Source organism: Lutjanus erythropterus, chromosome 23 (assembly GCF_056507025.1).
Source record: "Lutjanus erythropterus isolate fLutEry1 chromosome 23, fLutEry1.hap2, whole genome shotgun sequence".
NCBI lineage: Eukaryota > Metazoa > Chordata > Actinopteri > Lutjaniformes > Lutjanidae > Lutjanus > Lutjanus erythropterus.
The window spans coordinates 5,171,614-5,188,541 of NC_139339.1; the positions used below are offsets into that span (position 1 = coordinate 5,171,614).

Below are 16,928 nucleotides of genomic sequence, written 5' to 3' on the forward strand. Positions count from 1 at the left end.
ATATATTTTTTAGTATCACATAATTTTTAGTTTGAATTTTCATCTTTTCATGAAATTTATATTCTTGATTAACATGGACTTATTACTTATACGTTAACATATCAATTGTTTGATGAATATCATAATTTTATCCAATGTTTTTCTAAAACGAGTTGTGCGGGACTCATGTGGAACTATCGGTGCTCGTGCTCGCTCTGCGGGGACTCCTTAACGCGTTGCACCGAAGGCGGAAGTTGTTGGTACACTGCTGCAAAAGAAATGTCCTAGCTGAGCCGAATGAATGGCTGTTGTGATGCACTGAGGTGCCTTTGCTCACATCTGTCCAAGATGACATGAAGCCTTGGGCTCATAACTGAACTCCGCCGCTCCTTTCTTCACGGATCCACCGCCTCTGGTGAGCGAACGGACGCGACGGTCGAGCTGTTTTCTCTTTAAAACGAATAACCAGGCTAACATAGCTTAGCTTCCTCTGATGTATCATCAAGTTAAACGCCTATTCATATTAGCCGACCTTCTCGGGAACAGCGTACACAAACCTGTCCTTGGCTTCAGTGTTTTACAGTTAGCCTCAGATCATTTGAGGTTAACGTTGTTGAATGAGAATGCTAACCCTGTTAGCTAGTTATCCAGCTAAATGTTGAGTGCTAGTTGAGACTTTGGGCACATTTGAGCATCTTCAGGTCCTCAGGTCCAATCCTCACAGCCAAGAAAGGAAATTTAACAACTAATAAGTGAATATAAAAATCAAAATATATATATAAAAACCCACAAAGAGTAATGCTGTTTGACCAGTGATGTTTTCTATATTGCCATGCTTTCAGCTGGTCAGGGTACCATGGCAACGAGGATGAAGCTGAAGCTTAAGACTGTGTTTGTGCTCTACTTCATGGTCTCCCTCCTGGGCCTCGTCTATGCACTGATGCAGCTCGGTAAGTGTTCACCACTTCCAGATAACTACACCCTTGTACTTTCATGTGCTACCAGTCTACCCTCACAATGTAATCGACATCCTTAAAAGATTTTCAAATAGGTAAGTTTTAGTTTTCATTAGAATCTCTGCTTAATTTAATAATAGCGAGGCATTACTCATGCCTGACATACAATAAAAATGTTTAGAATAAAACCTTAATAAGGCAAAAATATTATTTTAATCGTCATCCTCATTTTAAAATTGGGCAAGAGGAGTTAACAAGCACTCAGAATGACAGAAACCTCTCATACCGCATTACTACAAGTATTAATAGGCAGCAAAGAATGAGAGACAGGAAGCAGTTCTCAGTTATACATTTTGTATCGCCACATTCTTGCTGATACAAAGCCCTAATTTCTGTTGTGTCTTTAATTCTTTGCAGGTCAGCGCTGCGACTGCACAGAGCATGACATGCCTAAAGACCGTACCATATCTCGGCTGCGGGGGGAGCTGCACCGTCTTCAGGAGCAGATGAGGAAGTCGGAGGCGACCAAACAGCCCCAGAAACTGGCGGCCAAGCCCTCTCAGCCCACAATCTTTGTCATCACCCCGACATACGCAAGGTACCCGAGGAGGACAGTCCTCACCTGATTTCCTGTTCGCTCACTGACTCCCCCTCCACCCTCCTATCTTACTGTCCATTTCTCCGTCACATACTGATTTCTGTGTTTTCCAGGTTGGTGCAGAAGGCCGAGCTGACTCGTCTGTCCCAGACCTTCCTCCATGTTCCTCAGCTGCACTGGATCGTGGTGGAGGACTCTCCACACAAGACGCCCCTGGTGACCGACCTCCTGGTTAAGAGCGGCCTGACCTACACTCACCTGCACATGCCCACCGCCAAGGACCGCAAACTGCAGGAGGTGGGGCAGAGACGTCCCATCAGTCTTTCCTGTTTTTGTCCTCTTAAATGCAGATTGTTGATATTCCGTATCATTTAAGTATGACGTGTTTTTGAACTTTAAAGTCTGAATGCTCACTCTGCTCCTCAGGGTGACCCCAGCTGGCTGAAGCCTCGTGGCGTGGAGCAGAGAAATGAGGGTCTACGGTGGCTCAGAGAGGACAGAAGGGCTCAGCCAGGAGGGGACAACCAGCAGGGAGTGGTGTACTTCGCTGATGATGACAACACATACAGCCTGCAGATATTTGAAGAGGTGGGTGTTTGTTTTTGTGATCGTCAGCAATGGGCCGGTGGTGCACTGATGTCTTCGAAGCCTCCGTTTTAAATGTTGATGAATAATTGAACGAGAAAAACAAACGTCCTCTTGTCTTGTCTCAGATGAGGAGCACTCAGCGAGTGTCAGTGTGGCCGGTGGGGCTGGTCGGAGGGATGAAATATGAGAGGCCCGTGGTTGAAGGAGGAAAGGTGGTTCGCTTCCATACCGGCTGGCGTCCCAGTCGCCCCTTCCCGATGGACATGGCCGGCTTCGCCGTATCCCTCAAACTGGTCCTGGCCAATCCAGAGGCTTGTTTTGACGGAGAGGCACCGATGGGCTTCCTGGAAAGCAGCTTCCTTCAGGGATTGGTTACCATGGACGAACTGGAGCCCAAAGCGGACAACTGCTCGAAAGTACGAGTGTGCATGTGTGTGTTAAAGAGAGAGAGAGAGGGTGGACTTTGGAGTGTGTTTCACTTTTACTTTCAAGTCTGTGATGTTTCTGAATGTGTATATATGTAGTTTAGAGCAGATAATAAAGTTAAAGTGATCGGTGGCACACCTCCAGTTTAGAGAAGCAGAGAGGGGCAGCAGCACGGAAGCTAAGCATTGGACAGGGTCAGCAACAAAAGGTAATTTAGCCACTTATCAAAGGTCCAACTAAAAGAAAATCATTCAGTTTATTTTGACTGCTTTACCTTGGTATCAGACTGCTCCTGCTGATGAGAAACCACTGCTACATAAGCCAAATATCACGCTCTCCAAAGCAACCAAACTGTGTAGGTAAAATCAGCAATTTTACCTCACAGGACACGCTGGTCTACCACTGCCTCGATCTGTTTGTGTGTGTTATTCTGTGACTCTTGTGTTTTAAAATGACAGTTCAGATCCACCGGAGTCACACAATAATGCAAACAGCGAGGCAGCGATACAGAAACAACTCCTGCGTTCTGTGAGGTAAAATTACTGATTTCGCTTATGGAGTTTGGTTGGTTTGGAGAGAGCGATATTTGGCTTAGATAACAACAGTTTCCCATTGAATAAAGCGATTGATGGCAAGGAAAAGTCATGAAAATATTGTAAATATAGTGCACACTTAAACTCATATTGATTTTTTTTAGGTTGACCTTTCTGTAGGTGGCCAAAATACATTTTGTTGCATGATGGTTCTCCTGCTGCTTCTCCAAACTGAGGGTGTGCAGACATAATTCACTGACTGTCAATAAGTACCTCATACAACCACACTTCAAATAATCTGAACTATTTCTTTTAAGGTGTAAAGTTGTATTTTTATATCCATTGACTGTGTGTTGTGTAGGTGCTGGTGTGGCACACACGAACAGAGAAACCGAAGATGAAGAGAGAGGAGGCTCTGCAAGCTCAGGGACTGGGTTCAGACCCTGCGGTGGAGGTCTGAGGAACACACACACACACACACACACACACAGGCACACTCACAGTCACACACACACAGACACACACATTGTAAAGCGTACTCTGCTGTTAAATGCTGCATATGTAACTCTGCGTTGTAAATACTGTAAAACAGAAAAATATCAGTTCGAGATGACATTTAAATTTAACCGGTTATAACCGTGTGCTCTTTTTGTGTCGGGTAGTAAACTTACGTGTATGTGTGTGTGTATATATTGAGTGAGTGTTGTTAAAGCTGTATGTTAGTGTACGTATCAGGGTTTTTTCTTTGGTTTTAGTGTGTTAGTTGTCTTTGTTTAACAGTACAGTGGATGAGGACTCTGGAGTTTAAACAGTTGCCTGATGGGGGCGCCAGTTTTTAAGTTTACAGAGCCGTGCTGTTACACAATAATACACTTATAGTTGAAGCTGGAAGAACCATGCATACTATTACAGACGGTCATAGTTGCATCATTCGTAGGATTTCACATGTTAACTTGTGCTCAGTCCAGTCAAATTTTGATTTATGCAGCCCCAAATCACAAGCGGGCTTTACAATCTGTACAGTGCGCGGCACCCTCTGTCCTTAGACCCTCGATCGGGTGAGGAAAAACTCAGGGGGGGAATGCAAGAAACCTCAGGAAGAGCCACAGAGGAGGACGGACGGACAGACATGCAGTAGATTGCAACACTCAAAAAATCACATTAAATATAAATTTTAATGACAATTTCTGATTCCTGTAGATTATAAATGTAAAAGGATCAGGATTTGATCTCTAACCAGCTTCCTGACTGATTTCTGACTAAGACACAGTTGTAACGGAGCACTTTATTCATGCATGGCTTCTATTTTGCGTGGTTAGTGTCCGTAAGTCCGTATTCAGCCATATACCTGTTTTTTTTAATCACCATTGTCGTAGGCATGATAAGAATCTCTATACAACCTGTCTAATACAAATGTCTGCATTTACTATCAAGGTAACAGTATTGTGAAGCAAAGGTGCATTTTTTGACAGTAAACAGTATTCATAACATGAAACAAAAGCCTCGCCAGTTAATTAAGAGGTATACTAAATAGTAGAGCCTGACTGATACTGGATTTTTGGAGCTGATGCCGATACTAATTATAGGGAGTCGTGCTGCTATATTGTGCAAAACACCCCCCTGACCCCTGAAAGCCTAAACTGCTTTTGCTCTCTGCAAAAATCTCTTACATTTAAACTAAAATGCTTTTAAAGAGCTTACTATGTCCAGTATTCATTATTCAAACTTTAATATCTGTATTCACAAAGAAACATATGGTTCTTTCTTTTATACTGACATTGAAAAAAAAAAGTTGTTTCTGGTAAATGCTGCTGCAAACGGTCTGCACTCCAAATGTTGTGCAGGTTAGAAAACCTAATCTTGACCCCTACAGGCTCAAAAGCAAAATGTGCTGCAACGTCATGGTTATAATCTGTTGAAAATATTTACTTAAATCATGTATTTTGCATATTAATTCTGTGTAAGTTAGATTTCAGCTTAATCCTGGTGCACTACGTAGGGGGGCTCCTGTTTGCCACCAGGTATTTGGCAAACAGTTTATTTATATATATATGTATAAAATCCAAAATGTCATCAGGGCGATGAAATAGTAAACTTTAGCTTTTATTTTTAATAACTATAACTTAAACAGAAATAGAACAACTTGAATTAAGCCGCCCCTCCAGGACTATTGCAGCCTAAAACGCCTACAGTTGCAACGCAAGTGAAAATTGCAAAAGAAAGTTGCAGCTTCTTCCAGGGAGAACAAAACCTCGCTCTATTCTGAGCGCTGTAACTAACCTTACCAAAAAACGATTTATTCCTGCTGTATTTGTAAATGTGCAACTCTGATTTACACAAAGAAGCCAGAGTTCAAACTCAAAACAGCACAAAATTATAAAAATAAAAGTGATGCAATGATAAATTCAAAAAAAGTGACAAATGTCGTGTTCTTTTCAGTACCCATGACATAATAAAAAATATATAAATGCAGAAAAATAGTGAATAATCAAACAAAACATTGAGTTGGTCAGATCTGTGGAAAAGTTGCAGACTTTGGACTAAATTGCACGGCTGCACAGACTTCACAGGGATCGGTTGGATTTGCGTAATTTGTTTCAGTTGCAATTTTGCAACTTCCTTGAGGGACGGATTAAGGATCAACTTACCGAAAATGCTGCCTAAAAAACATAAAAAAAATGAAAACAAATAAGCGCAATCTGCATTATATTCTGCCCAATATGATATTTAATATAAGCTGTGCTGTATCGGGTGACCGATATATCTGTCTGGCTCTACTAGATAGTTGTTGCCTTGCATTTATTCTGCTCTCATCCAGCTGTTTTACAGACACAACACTGTGTTGCAACACAGACGTAACATACAGAGATGCAAAGGTTCCACACCCTTTAGTGTTAAAGCTCAGAGTGCAAATGCTGGTTTCCAGTAGTGTCACAGCACAACAACAACTATAACAACTAGTTCTAGCCAGCATTTTTATGTGTATATTTTTAGTGATGCTTTTTAAAAAAACATGAGGCTTGTGGACCATTTAGAAGCCCTGAATAAGGGAACAACACTACTGAAGCTCATATAAATTCGTTATGCAATAAACAAACACACAGCACGCCGTTCATGTTACATTTTCACACTCTGACGACGAGAAAAAGACTTGAATTTGCCTTTAACGGGCAGGAAATCCCTGGTACTTTACAGTAGCAGTATTTCAAGAGTGTATTTGATCAAATATGAATTGAAGTACTCGAGCTGAGCTTGATTTTCTTCCCTGACATCCTCAGAAGTTGGAAGAATAAAGAGCAAAATAACATTATAGCTCAAGCAAGTGCTCCTCGGCTACTGTTGTATGATACTGTAAAAACAAGCTAGTGCCTGCTTAAGTGTAATTAGTGCCTGTAAGTCAGTTCTCTACTGGTGTATAATGTATTTATTACTGTAATATTGTTCTTTACATTGTACAATGTGGTAATGTCTGTCCTTGGCCTTGAAAATAAACCTAGATAATGTAAAACCTGTTGTGTCGTCTGTTCACTACACGTGTTGATGTAAGTTGTTCAGGAGGAATTGACCCCGCGGCCGCCGCTTTTCACTCTGTTCTCCAGGTACAGGAACTGTCAGATTTACAGAACTTCATTTATATAACATCCTTTTGTTGGCTGCAGCTTGTCCCGTCCCCCGTCTTAAAGGGCCTTTTCTTTTGCAGCACGTGTTGGATTCTGTCCCCGACTAGTTCAAGAAACGCTGACTTGACACAGACGCTGAATGACTGTCTCAGCTGCCTGCATAATGTGCTTTTTTTGAATCGCAGCCAACAGCACATCTGTTCTCTGAGTGCGTCAGGTAACACACTACTAAACACTGTCACACTTCACTGACTTGTCATGCAGTATGTCTGTGACCTTTGTCACATATGTCTGTACTTTGACTCAAGTACTGTACAATGTTCTTGAGTGTCACATACCCAGTTTGGAGATGCTGAGAGGAGAACCAGCCCAGAAGCTAACCGTGAACTGCTGTGGACAGGGTGAACAAAAAAAGGGTATTTTAGCCACTTAAAAAAGTCCACTTAAAAAAAATCTATATCGGTGTAAGTTTATGCTGTATTTAGAGTATTTTCACTGCTTCACCTTGCTGTCAGAGAGCCTTAATCAATGGGAAACTGCCGTAATATAAGCCAAATATTGATCTATCCAAACCAACCAAACTCCATAGGCAAAATCAGTCATTTTACCTCACACAACGTAGGAGTTGCTCGCCTACCGTTGCCTCAACCTCTTAGTTTGTTTGTGTTGTCGTGTGATTACTGTGCTTTAAAAGGTTAGTTCAGATTCGTCAAAATCGCACAATAACACAAACAAACTAACCGATGGAGGCCGCGGTAGACCTGCAACTCCTGTGTTCTGTGAGGTAAAATTAATGATTTCATCCATGGAGTTTGGTTGGTTTGGAGAGAGCGATATTTGGCTTGTATAACAATTTCCTGTCAGTGAAGGCTGCCTGATGGTGGAGTAAAGTTGTTGTAAAATATTTCGTGCTCTTGCCCCTCTCGCTTCTGTAAACTGCCATCTCCATCCACTGACCATCTCATATAACTCCATATTAAATAATCTGAACCATCCCTTTTAGTAGAAACATACCAGAACTTTCTCTCCTGTCCCTTTAAAGGGTTAGTTCACCCAAAAAATTAAAAATTAATAATTATCTACTAACCCTCACGCTGATTGAAGGTCAGATTTAGGTTTTTTAGCACAAAACACTGCAGGAAAACAGCAGTGCAGAATCTCTGCGTTGTTACTGTTTCTTGTACTGAACTCCACTGTACAAGGTAATTAAAATTAGATCCACTGACCTCTACTTGTGCATTGATTCATCAGTACTGATACTATAAAATATAATCATATAATTTGCAGAACAAGTACTTTTACTTTTAATAAAGTTCTTTTTCTTCTACCTCTCTAATTCTGTGTTTTAGGTTTTCTCTCCACCTGTTTTTCTCCAGTTTCACCACATGAAAAACAACGCTAATCATGCAGCCACAGTATCAAAACCCCAACTTGTCCCTGCTTGACAGCAGCCGTGGCAACCTGCTCCTGGCGTCCGGTACCGTCATCAGTGGTTACCCACGTGGGCGGGGGTTCTTTAACCTCAACACAGCTGAGGTTTGTTTTTTTTGTTTTTTTGTTTTTACAGGCCTGTGTGATTGACAGCTGCTTACGCCCCCTCGCCTGCTCGGTGACCCTATATGGAGTGTCAGGGAGGCACCCAACACACACTCACACGAGGCTGGTATAGGATGAAGGTGAGTAAGAGGAGCTGAAGTCATAGAGCCAGACGCACGCCATCTTTTGATCCACGATGATTCACTGACAAACCCACACACACATAAACCTGCAGACCAGACTACCTGTAACAGAAGAAAGTATTAAATTACTGTAAACTTTAAGCTGTAATCATCTGCTCTGTCATGCTTTCACCCTTAATAACACACACTCCATTTAAAGGGATAGTTCACTCCAAAATTAAAATTCAGTCATTATCTACTCACCTTCATGCCTGATTGAAGGTCAGGTTTATTTTGTTGGTCTGCAAAACACTGCTGGAGTTTCACAGGAAAACAGTGTTGCAGAATCCAGTTTTCAAATGTCAAAAACAACAATAAAAAAACATAAAATGCCTCCACACTGCTCGTCTGGTGTAATGAACTATTATTAAATGTGGAGTTATATGAGGTATTAATTGTTAGTCAGTCAAGCAGTGTGCTGCTTTCACCACTTTACTTCGCCATTAGGCAGCCTTTTCTAACAGGAAATAGTTTTTATACAAGCCAAATATCGCTCTCTCCAAACCAACCAAACTCCATGGGTGAAATCAGTAATTTTACCTCACACAACACAGGAGCTGCTGGTCTACTGCTGCCTCTGTCAGTTAGTTAGTTTGTGTTATAGTGTGACTTTGGTGAATCAGTACTAATGTTTTAAACCACTGAAGTCACACAACAACACAAACAACCTAACAGGTTGAGGCAGCGGTTGACCAGCAACTCTGGTGTTCTGCAAAGTAAAATGACTGATTTTGCCTATGGAGTTTGGTATGGAGAATGTACTTTTGTGTGTTATCTAGATGTTGGTGTGTCCTCGCCTCACACTGTTATGCGTGTGTGTGCATGCACAAAAGGTAGGTGTGTGAGTCCTGTACATCCTGAAGAAAAACATGTAGGCATGTAGATAATTACTCAGCACACACACACACACACACACACACAAAGGTGATCAGCTCACACTCCCTGTCCCACCCAGACACAGTGTTTACCATCCAAACATTAAGATAACATTCAGTGACCGAGCTCAATCATTTTATCTACGTACTCACACACACTTTCCATCAGGATATTCAGTTTATCAGTAGAGTTGTGTTCTGGATGTATTAGTGGACATGAAGGCAAAATGACCTGATTTCAGAGGCAGACATGATGAATTCGGATCACATACAAAACACAGTAAAGGTTTCCTACTAGTTGCTGGGAAAACTCTGAGACATGTCAAATATATCATAGACTGAGGAAGGAAGACGGCCCATGTGACTAAATGTAACGCGAATAAAACTTTAATGCATGACCTCATGACCTCATGACTTCTGTCTGAGTCTGAGTCACGCTACATACACACATTTTCATCTGTCACAGCTGCTGTTTAACAATGAACAAACTCCCATGATCCCACACTACTGCAGCAAAATTTGCTAATTAGCAGCATCAGTTGAGGCAGATGAGAATGTCATTAGTTTCACAGGTATTCAGGACATGTGCAGTAAGACAGTCATTCCCAAACACTGGGTCGTGGCCCATACGTGGGTCACGGGAGATTTTAGTTGAGTCACCAAATAAATAAAAAGACTGTGGAAGGAATTCTGCAAATTTAAGATTATATATATCTGCAGTACAGCTTTTCTAACTAAATTCGTCTCATTAATGAAGGCGGCTAAAATGTCCTGCGCTGTAAAAATGAAAAAGTTTAGACACTTCAAAATTTCAGGGCAGCTACTTTAATTGGTTTTTTAGCTTTGAGCCCAACTCAAACTCTGAAGTTCTGAAGAAACTTTCAAGAAGATTTATTGATAAGGCTGCGCTGGTTTGTGATTTGTAAAATGAAATAAAATGTGTTTCACTGAGCTGCAAAATCGCCACCTATAAATACCTGCACACACGAGATCTTGAAAACATGTATGAATTGCCATTATGTCCTCGTGTGATGTAGGAGTTGGATTGTGTGTTGAAGATGATTAAAAGCTCATAACGTTGAACCGAAAGTGACATCTCTACTCTGCAGGTTTATTTAGGACAGCTGAGGACGTTCATGGTTAATGACTGATAGATCAGAGAGGGATGATCCGGAGGTCACATGTTTTGTGAGCTCAGTGTTTGACTGCGAGCGTTTTTGTGTCACGTATTTTAAATCAGAGCTTTATCTCAGAGTAAATGTGTGTTTAAGGATGTAAAGTAGAGGTGTGTGTTGTGGAGGAAAGAGGCAGAGGAAGGGAGACAAAGAGTCTCTTGAGAGCGAGAGTGCTTTGCTGCCTGTGTGTGTGTGTGTGTGTGTGTGTGTGTGTGTGTGTGTGTGTGTGTGCGCCCTTTCTGTATGTGTGTATTTGCTCTGGTGACGACAGCGCTGCAGGTTGGGGCAGGGTGGGTGTGTGACGTTGTGTGTTAGGGGAGTATCCTGAGCTCCTGGTTCTCTCAGTCATTCACTCAGACTCACACACACTCAGAAGAGGCATTGCTCACACACACACACAGACACACACATACACAGACGCAGAGACAGCAGTTAGACATCAGGTAAGACCTGCAGCTCTTTCTTATCTTAAATATTCTGCATTATGACATTTTTAAAGATTAATTATCATGTGTTCATGTGCACTTTATGTAAAAAAAGAAGTGGCAGCTCTTGTTTCTTCTCTCAATGAAATGCAGGAAGCTGAATTAATTTTTCTCTTTCTTTCAGTCCTGTTTGTTGGATTTATTATGTTTTTACCTGTTTGCTGCTCTTTTAATAATTTTGTTTGCTTTGTCTACATTCTCATTATTACATTTTAGATTCAGCTCTGCCGGTGTCTTTCTTCTTCCTTGTCACGTTCACCCTCTGCTTCCCTTTTTTTTATTTTAACTCTTGTTCAATATGTGTCTCTATCTTTACTTCGTGATTTTGGATGTGAGACATGTGACCTCCACATGGCTTAATGGAATTTATCACATGCATAGAATCTAGATATTGCATGTATGTATTTTTACATTTGTTTTAAGCCATTCCTGTAACAACCATTGTTTCATTTTCTTTAAACTCTCTTTACAGACTACAGACACCAAAGTCCAGTAAAAGTCCATAAAAAATGATAGTTTTAATCCACAATATGTCTGAATGTATTATACAGTATATGCTACCATTTAATAAAACATAAACGCTAAAGTGTGTGACCTATTAAAATTACATTAGTATTAAAAAAATATTTAAAAGTAACGCTTAAAAATGTAATGTGTAATGTGAGAAATACTCTTAAAGCTAAAATATGTAACCTTTCTGCATTAAAATGTCAGTCAATAGCTGCTTAGCTTAGCTTAGCATAAAGAATAAAAACGGGGAAACAGCTAGCCTGGAAAACTTTTTAAAAACTTTTTTAATGCTTTTGTTTTTGTATGAATTAAGCAAAAGACAGATAACATGTCAATTTTGAACTTTAGAAGTTCTGGCACGTTGACTTTTGACCCTTGGACAGAGACAGATTAGCTGATCCCCCCTGTTTTCAGTCTTTATGCTAAGCTAAGCTAATTAGCTGCTGACTGCACCTTCACATTCAGACAGCCATGGGAGCTCTATTGATCTTGCTTACTGACTTTCTGGCAGAGAGTCAGACATTTCCACAAATGTCAAACTATTTGTTTAAGTTTTTCTTTATAATCGATGCCATAGTTCTGTTGGCTAAAATACAAAAGTAAGGCAATAATATAAATTAGCATAGGGGCAAACTATAATTGTAAATAAGTTTATCTTTAATTTGATTGTTGTCAACTGACTGGAAAAATCACAAGTGCTGAATTTGTGCAGACTTGTTTCTTATGTAAGGCTTTCTTGTGAAGATTTAAAGCCTAATTATCAGACAGCCAAACTACACAGCAAAACATTTTTTCACTCCTGGCGTTTTGCCCTTCATGGCTGATGGAAATAACCCGCCGTCCAATAAAATTATTGAACTTTATCCTCACTCTTTTGAGACTATTGATAATGAGCCAACAGTTATAGGCTGACTTTGGCATTAAGTGAATGAAGTCATTGATTTTGGCAGCCGTACAGCGTCCAACTGGTTGAATCAGTGTCAAAGTCTGAGTCCGTGTGTCCATGTGTGTGTTTGTCTTCGGTTGTAAGAACATTATATCTTTAGCTTTGACATTCAGTTATCATCACAACCCTGATAACGCTGACTGTGACCTACACATATTTACACACACAGAGAGTCAGGTCTGGAACAGACGGGCATTTTCGCTTTGCTTTTATTACCTTTTTTATTGTCTATCATAACCTTTCCTGAACTTTGGCTAATATGAAATTCTTTGGCAGCTACTATGAAATTATTAGGACTGTGTGTGCAAAATAAGGAGACCCAAAAGAATGAGGGTTATGTAACGGTATTAATCTCTAATCTCTCTTGCCCATATCTTTTCAGAGGTAAAAAAAAAAGGAGCTGTGAAGCACAGAAGACAAAAGAAGATGACAATTGGCAAGAACTCCAGGAAAAGCTCTGTGCGGAGCTCCATCCGGGCCCCAAAGTTTCTGGACAAGTCCAGCGGCTTCTACGGTCGCCTGGATGAGCCCGAGGCCGCAGGAGAAGCGGAGGAAGTGAGGGGACAAGAGGTGGAGGACAGTAACAGAGGGGTGGGCAACCCAAACCCAAGTGTGGTGCACGCTTCTGGAGCCGATGACACTGAGGTGTTTGGCTTCAACGAAGGCATGATGGAAGACGACGGGGAGACTCTGCTCCGGAGGAAACCCAGCCGCCGCAGCAGCAGGTGGAGAAGAAGCTCCAGGAGGAAGCAGAAGGAGGGGAGAGATGAAGAGGACGCAGCCGGGGATGAGAGGCCCGGTCTGGGCACGGAGACTCCAGCTGACCCGCAGGTCACCAGGGTGATAATCGAGGTAGAGACGGGGAAAGTGAACGAGAAGTCAGGAGGAGGGAAGGAGCCCACGCTGGTTCACTTCGCGGCCCGGGAGGATGCGGACGACCAGGTCCTGATCAGAGACAAGAAGAGGGGGAGAGAAGAGGAGGAGGAGGAGGGAGAGGAGGAGAGGAGGATGAAGAGGGAGCAAGAAGAGGGGATGAAGATGGTGAAGAGGAAGAATTACCGCAAGGTGAGAGAAAATAGACAAAGTGAGAGCCTGAAAGAAAAAAGACAGAATACATAGTTTTCCTTTTACCTGTAGTACTGTTTATCCCTCTAAATAGTTTTGGAGATATCAAAGTACCAAAAACATTCATTCAAAACTCAACAGCAAGGTTTTCTCTCCAGAAATCATGATTCGGTTACTTAAGATAATCTTCATCAGACTTTGTTGTGAGCAACTTCATGAAGGAACTATTTTCTTCTACCGAAGTACACCCGCCAACTATATCACTGTACACAGGGAAGTGTGCATCTACTCATGGACGAGAGGCTCCTGCTTGTGACAGGATGTAGACATTAAATGGTCTCTTCCTCAGCTGATTTGTAATGTTAGCGCTAGTGAGCTAGGTAGGCGGGTGTAGTTCGGTAGTAAGAAAGTAGTAATAGCCAACAAAGCTACTTGGTTAGCTTTAGGCAACAAAGCTACTTGGTTAGATTTCAGGAAAGAGCATGGTTTGTGTGGTGGTGTAAATAGCCACACTGGCTATATACATCACAGGTGCAAATAGCATGGTCACCTGGGTGTCCATAGTTGACCTGGGCCATGATAGGCTATATACAGCCAGATGTTAATAACCACATTAGCTAAACACCAAATAATAATAATAACACCATAGACCAGAGAAAAGAACATGTGTTTTTGATTTTGGGGCGCATTGTCCCTTTATCTTCTGGTTTCTGTATCTCACATTTACATAAATTCCATATTCACCCCGTCTGGTTAAACTTTAAGCCCCTCGGCGTTACATAACTGAGTGCTCAGAGTTTGTGGAACAAAGTTCTCCTCAACATCCGTCGCACGCTGAACGCTGAGCTATTAATCGCCATGGAAACTATCACCTCAATAACAGACTGCGCCGGGGTCAAGGTACAGCAACCACTGGTACATGTCACCGGCCCATTAACTCGCCTCCTCTGATAGGATTTTTTTTCCTTTACGTCACATTTATTAACAACATGAATAAACTAGGCCGGAGCGGAGGTTTTAGCCGGAGCGTAAACTGTACTGCGTGTTCCTTCACCTGATTCACATGTTCCTTTAGATTTTCTGCTTCCATTGAGACACGCACGCACAGCCAGAGGTGACATTCCTGCGCCTTCTATATCATGTCCTTTGATCAGTGGAACGAAGTATGGCAGCGTCGGCCCGCCTACTAAAACCCACACCATAAAAACATTCCACTGCTCTTAGCCAATCAGCTCCACCCTCAGGCCTCAGAGCCGTGACCTCCTGTTAGACGGAGGACAATCTCACCAGCTTGTGTCTACAAATATTACTTTTACGAGTAAGGTTGAGAGTCCATTGAGTACTTGTTACATTTAAATGACCGTCCAGTTGCTTCTCAATCTGCACCAACAGGGAATCATTTTCATACCTGGTTAACTCGTGGCCTAAGTTTGAATTTTGTTGCACCAAACTTTTAAACTAGCTTAAAATTAAGCAAGATTCACTTTAAACCTTACTTGAGGTTTCACTCTAAACTTACATTAGATTTAATTCTGTTCCACCGAAACTTAAACACTCCCAAGTGTAATTTTAAAGCTACTGGATCATATTTTAAATTGGAGTCAAAACATATGTATATATTTTTAAAAAATTAAGTTTCTCAAAGAAAGTCTGCCAGTTGCTGCCAGGTCTCTTTTTTTCCATACTGTTGCCTTTAGTTTAATCTTTAATTTTATTTGACTGTGCATTAATTCAGCCAAAAAGGTTTTTCTCAAAGGAGGAGGAATTAGGGCTTCTCTGCTGAGTCATCATGACTGGGCTAACTTGGGTAACTTTTTTAGCTTGCTAGCAAACAGTGTAATGTTTTGTTAACTTTTTAGCCAGCGAACTAAAAGTTATTCACAAGTTTTTCTGTCCAGCCATCATGAGTAGGTTAACTAATGTTGCTTGCTAGTAAACAAATTTAATGTTTTGTTAACTTTTTAGCTTGCTAGCTAAAAGTTAGTTAGCCTACTCACAATGGCTCAGGAGAAATTCAAGTTTTTCTGTCCAGCCATCATAAGTAGGTTACCTAAATTTGTAGCTAGCAAGCAAACAATGTAATATTTGCTTAAAGTTTTAGCTCGCTAGCAAACACTAGACTAGTTCTGAGATGTGTAGCAGAGCTCTTACTCTTGAATCCGGATGTACTTATTTTAAAAGTAGTTTTGCTAAACTCTGATTAATGTTAGATTAAGTTAATCTTTGTCGGTGCAACCCTGTCTATGAAGTGCTAGCTACTACAGCAACAGACTTAACAGAGCAGTGGTTCCCAAGTAGTGGGTCTCAAGATAAATCTGAGGGCTGGCTGACAAGAAAGCAGAAAAAATATATTTCTGCTTCACAATGTTTATACAAGGTTGTCGTTTTTGCTTTTTGCTTGTGATATATTGGGATGTTTTACATCTTTGAGGCCCTGATAGGTTTTCAAATAAAAACATCTGAACAAGAGAAATCACTTCTAAATATAGATAGCTTTATTTTAAGGGGTCACATGCTGAAAATGTTATGAGGCACCGGATTAATGCGACAACATGGAATTATATATGGCTAAAAACAGCCATCAGTCTTTTTAAATGAGTAATTCAGACCAAATAACTCCAGAATTCCCCCACTCGTATGCTAAATACAACTGACCAGCCTTTCAATGAAATGGTTGACGCTTTTTTTTCCTCCCCTCTTTAATTTCCTGGGACATTCCCTGGAAACAACGATGTAATTTTGCATCTCCCACTGAGACGGCGAATTTGTATATTTCCAATGAAGTGCTTGTGTAAACTGAGTCAGTGCGACCATGTCAGCAGCTGCACATGCAAAAATGTGAGCGTCCTCTACAAGGAAGCAAACAATTCCACATATACAGAGGAAAAAGTTTCCAGTATGATTAAATAGTTGGGTTTAACTAAGTTTCACAAAAACATCTCAACAACTATTGGATGAATTGCCGTGAAATTTGGTACCAACATTCAGGGTGAATTTTGATAAAATGATATTTAAATCTATATTTCCTTGCTCAACCTTATTGCTATATTGTGGCTCGTGCATGTGGATTTCTAACCTTTATCCTCTTTCCTTCCCATCAGGCCCTGGACCGAGCCTTCCGTCGCGGCTGGGAGGCCTTCATCACCAACCTCTACAGCGTCACCCTCGCGCCTGTGAAGTCGTCCTCGCCGTCGTCCTCCTCGCCTTCGACAAAGAAAAAACAGCAGCACAGCACCGTGTTAGCCGAGTTTCAGTAGAACTGGATGAAGAAATAAAACGAACCCCTTCCTAATATTTACAATCCTGCCTGCATGACATTTACTGTGACATCGCTGGGGACTTTTGCAGCCACGTAATGTGTTTGAGTCATGCATTAATTATTTATGTTAGTTACTGAGTCTTAATTACTCATCATAAAGTTTACTGCCTTGCTCATCATGGTGCACGTTAATTT

At 41.2% G+C, this 16,928-nt stretch overlaps 2 protein-coding genes across 3 annotated transcripts; both read left to right on the plus strand.

The window, feature by feature from the left end:
• Positions 1 to 226: 226 nt before the first annotated feature.
• Positions 227 to 8,329, plus strand: b3gat3 (beta-1,3-glucuronyltransferase 3 (glucuronosyltransferase I)). Of its 2 annotated transcripts, XR_014769102.1 has the most exons (9): positions 227 to 394; positions 822 to 929; positions 1,353 to 1,533; positions 1,647 to 1,830; positions 1,960 to 2,121; positions 2,247 to 2,537; positions 3,442 to 3,534; positions 6,781 to 6,917; positions 8,268 to 8,329. XR_014769102.1 is itself a non-coding variant. In XM_084712573.1 (7 exons), the coding sequence occupies exons 2-7, from the start codon at positions 836 to 838 to the stop codon at positions 3,538 to 3,540; spliced, it is 1,011 nt and encodes a 336-aa protein (XP_084568699.1). In that variant the 5' UTR covers positions 227 to 394; positions 822 to 835; the 3' UTR covers positions 3,541 to 4,197. The 2 variants fall into 2 exon arrangements, 1 of the variants encoding a protein (XP_084568699.1); XM_084712573.1 differs by lacking the exons at positions 6,781 to 6,917; positions 8,268 to 8,329 and having other exon boundaries at positions 3,442 to 4,197.
• A 2,482-nt stretch (positions 8,330 to 10,811) lies between these two features.
• LOC146305500 (uncharacterized) lies at positions 10,812 to 16,843 on the plus strand. The gene is made up of 3 exons (XM_084712975.1): positions 10,812 to 10,911; positions 12,792 to 13,474; positions 16,576 to 16,843. The coding sequence occupies exons 2-3, from the start codon at positions 12,836 to 12,838 to the stop codon at positions 16,729 to 16,731; spliced, it is 795 nt and encodes a 264-aa protein (XP_084569101.1). The 5' UTR covers positions 10,812 to 10,911; positions 12,792 to 12,835; the 3' UTR covers positions 16,732 to 16,843.
• Positions 16,844 to 16,928: the final 85 nt, after the last annotated feature.

Bases quoted from the DNA above. Each gene is read 5' to 3' on its own strand.
- b3gat3 (XM_084712573.1), top strand. From the start codon at position 836: ATGGCAACGAGGATGAAGCTGAAGCTTAAGACTGTGTTTGTGCTCTAC. The intron at 1,831-1,959 runs GTGGGGCAGAGA...TCTGCTCCTCAG, and splicing joins AGGACCGCAAACTGCAGGAG to GGTGACCCCAGCTGGCTGAA. The intron at 2,538-3,441 runs GTACGAGTGTGC...TGTGTTGTGTAG, and splicing joins AAGCGGACAACTGCTCGAAA to GTGCTGGTGTGGCACACACG.
- LOC146305500 (XM_084712975.1), top strand. From the start codon at position 12,836: ATGACAATTGGCAAGAACTCCAGGAAAAGCTCTGTGCGGAGCTCCATC. The intron at 13,475-16,575 runs GTGAGAGAAAAT...CCTTCCCATCAG, and splicing joins AGAGGAAGAATTACCGCAAG to GCCCTGGACCGAGCCTTCCG.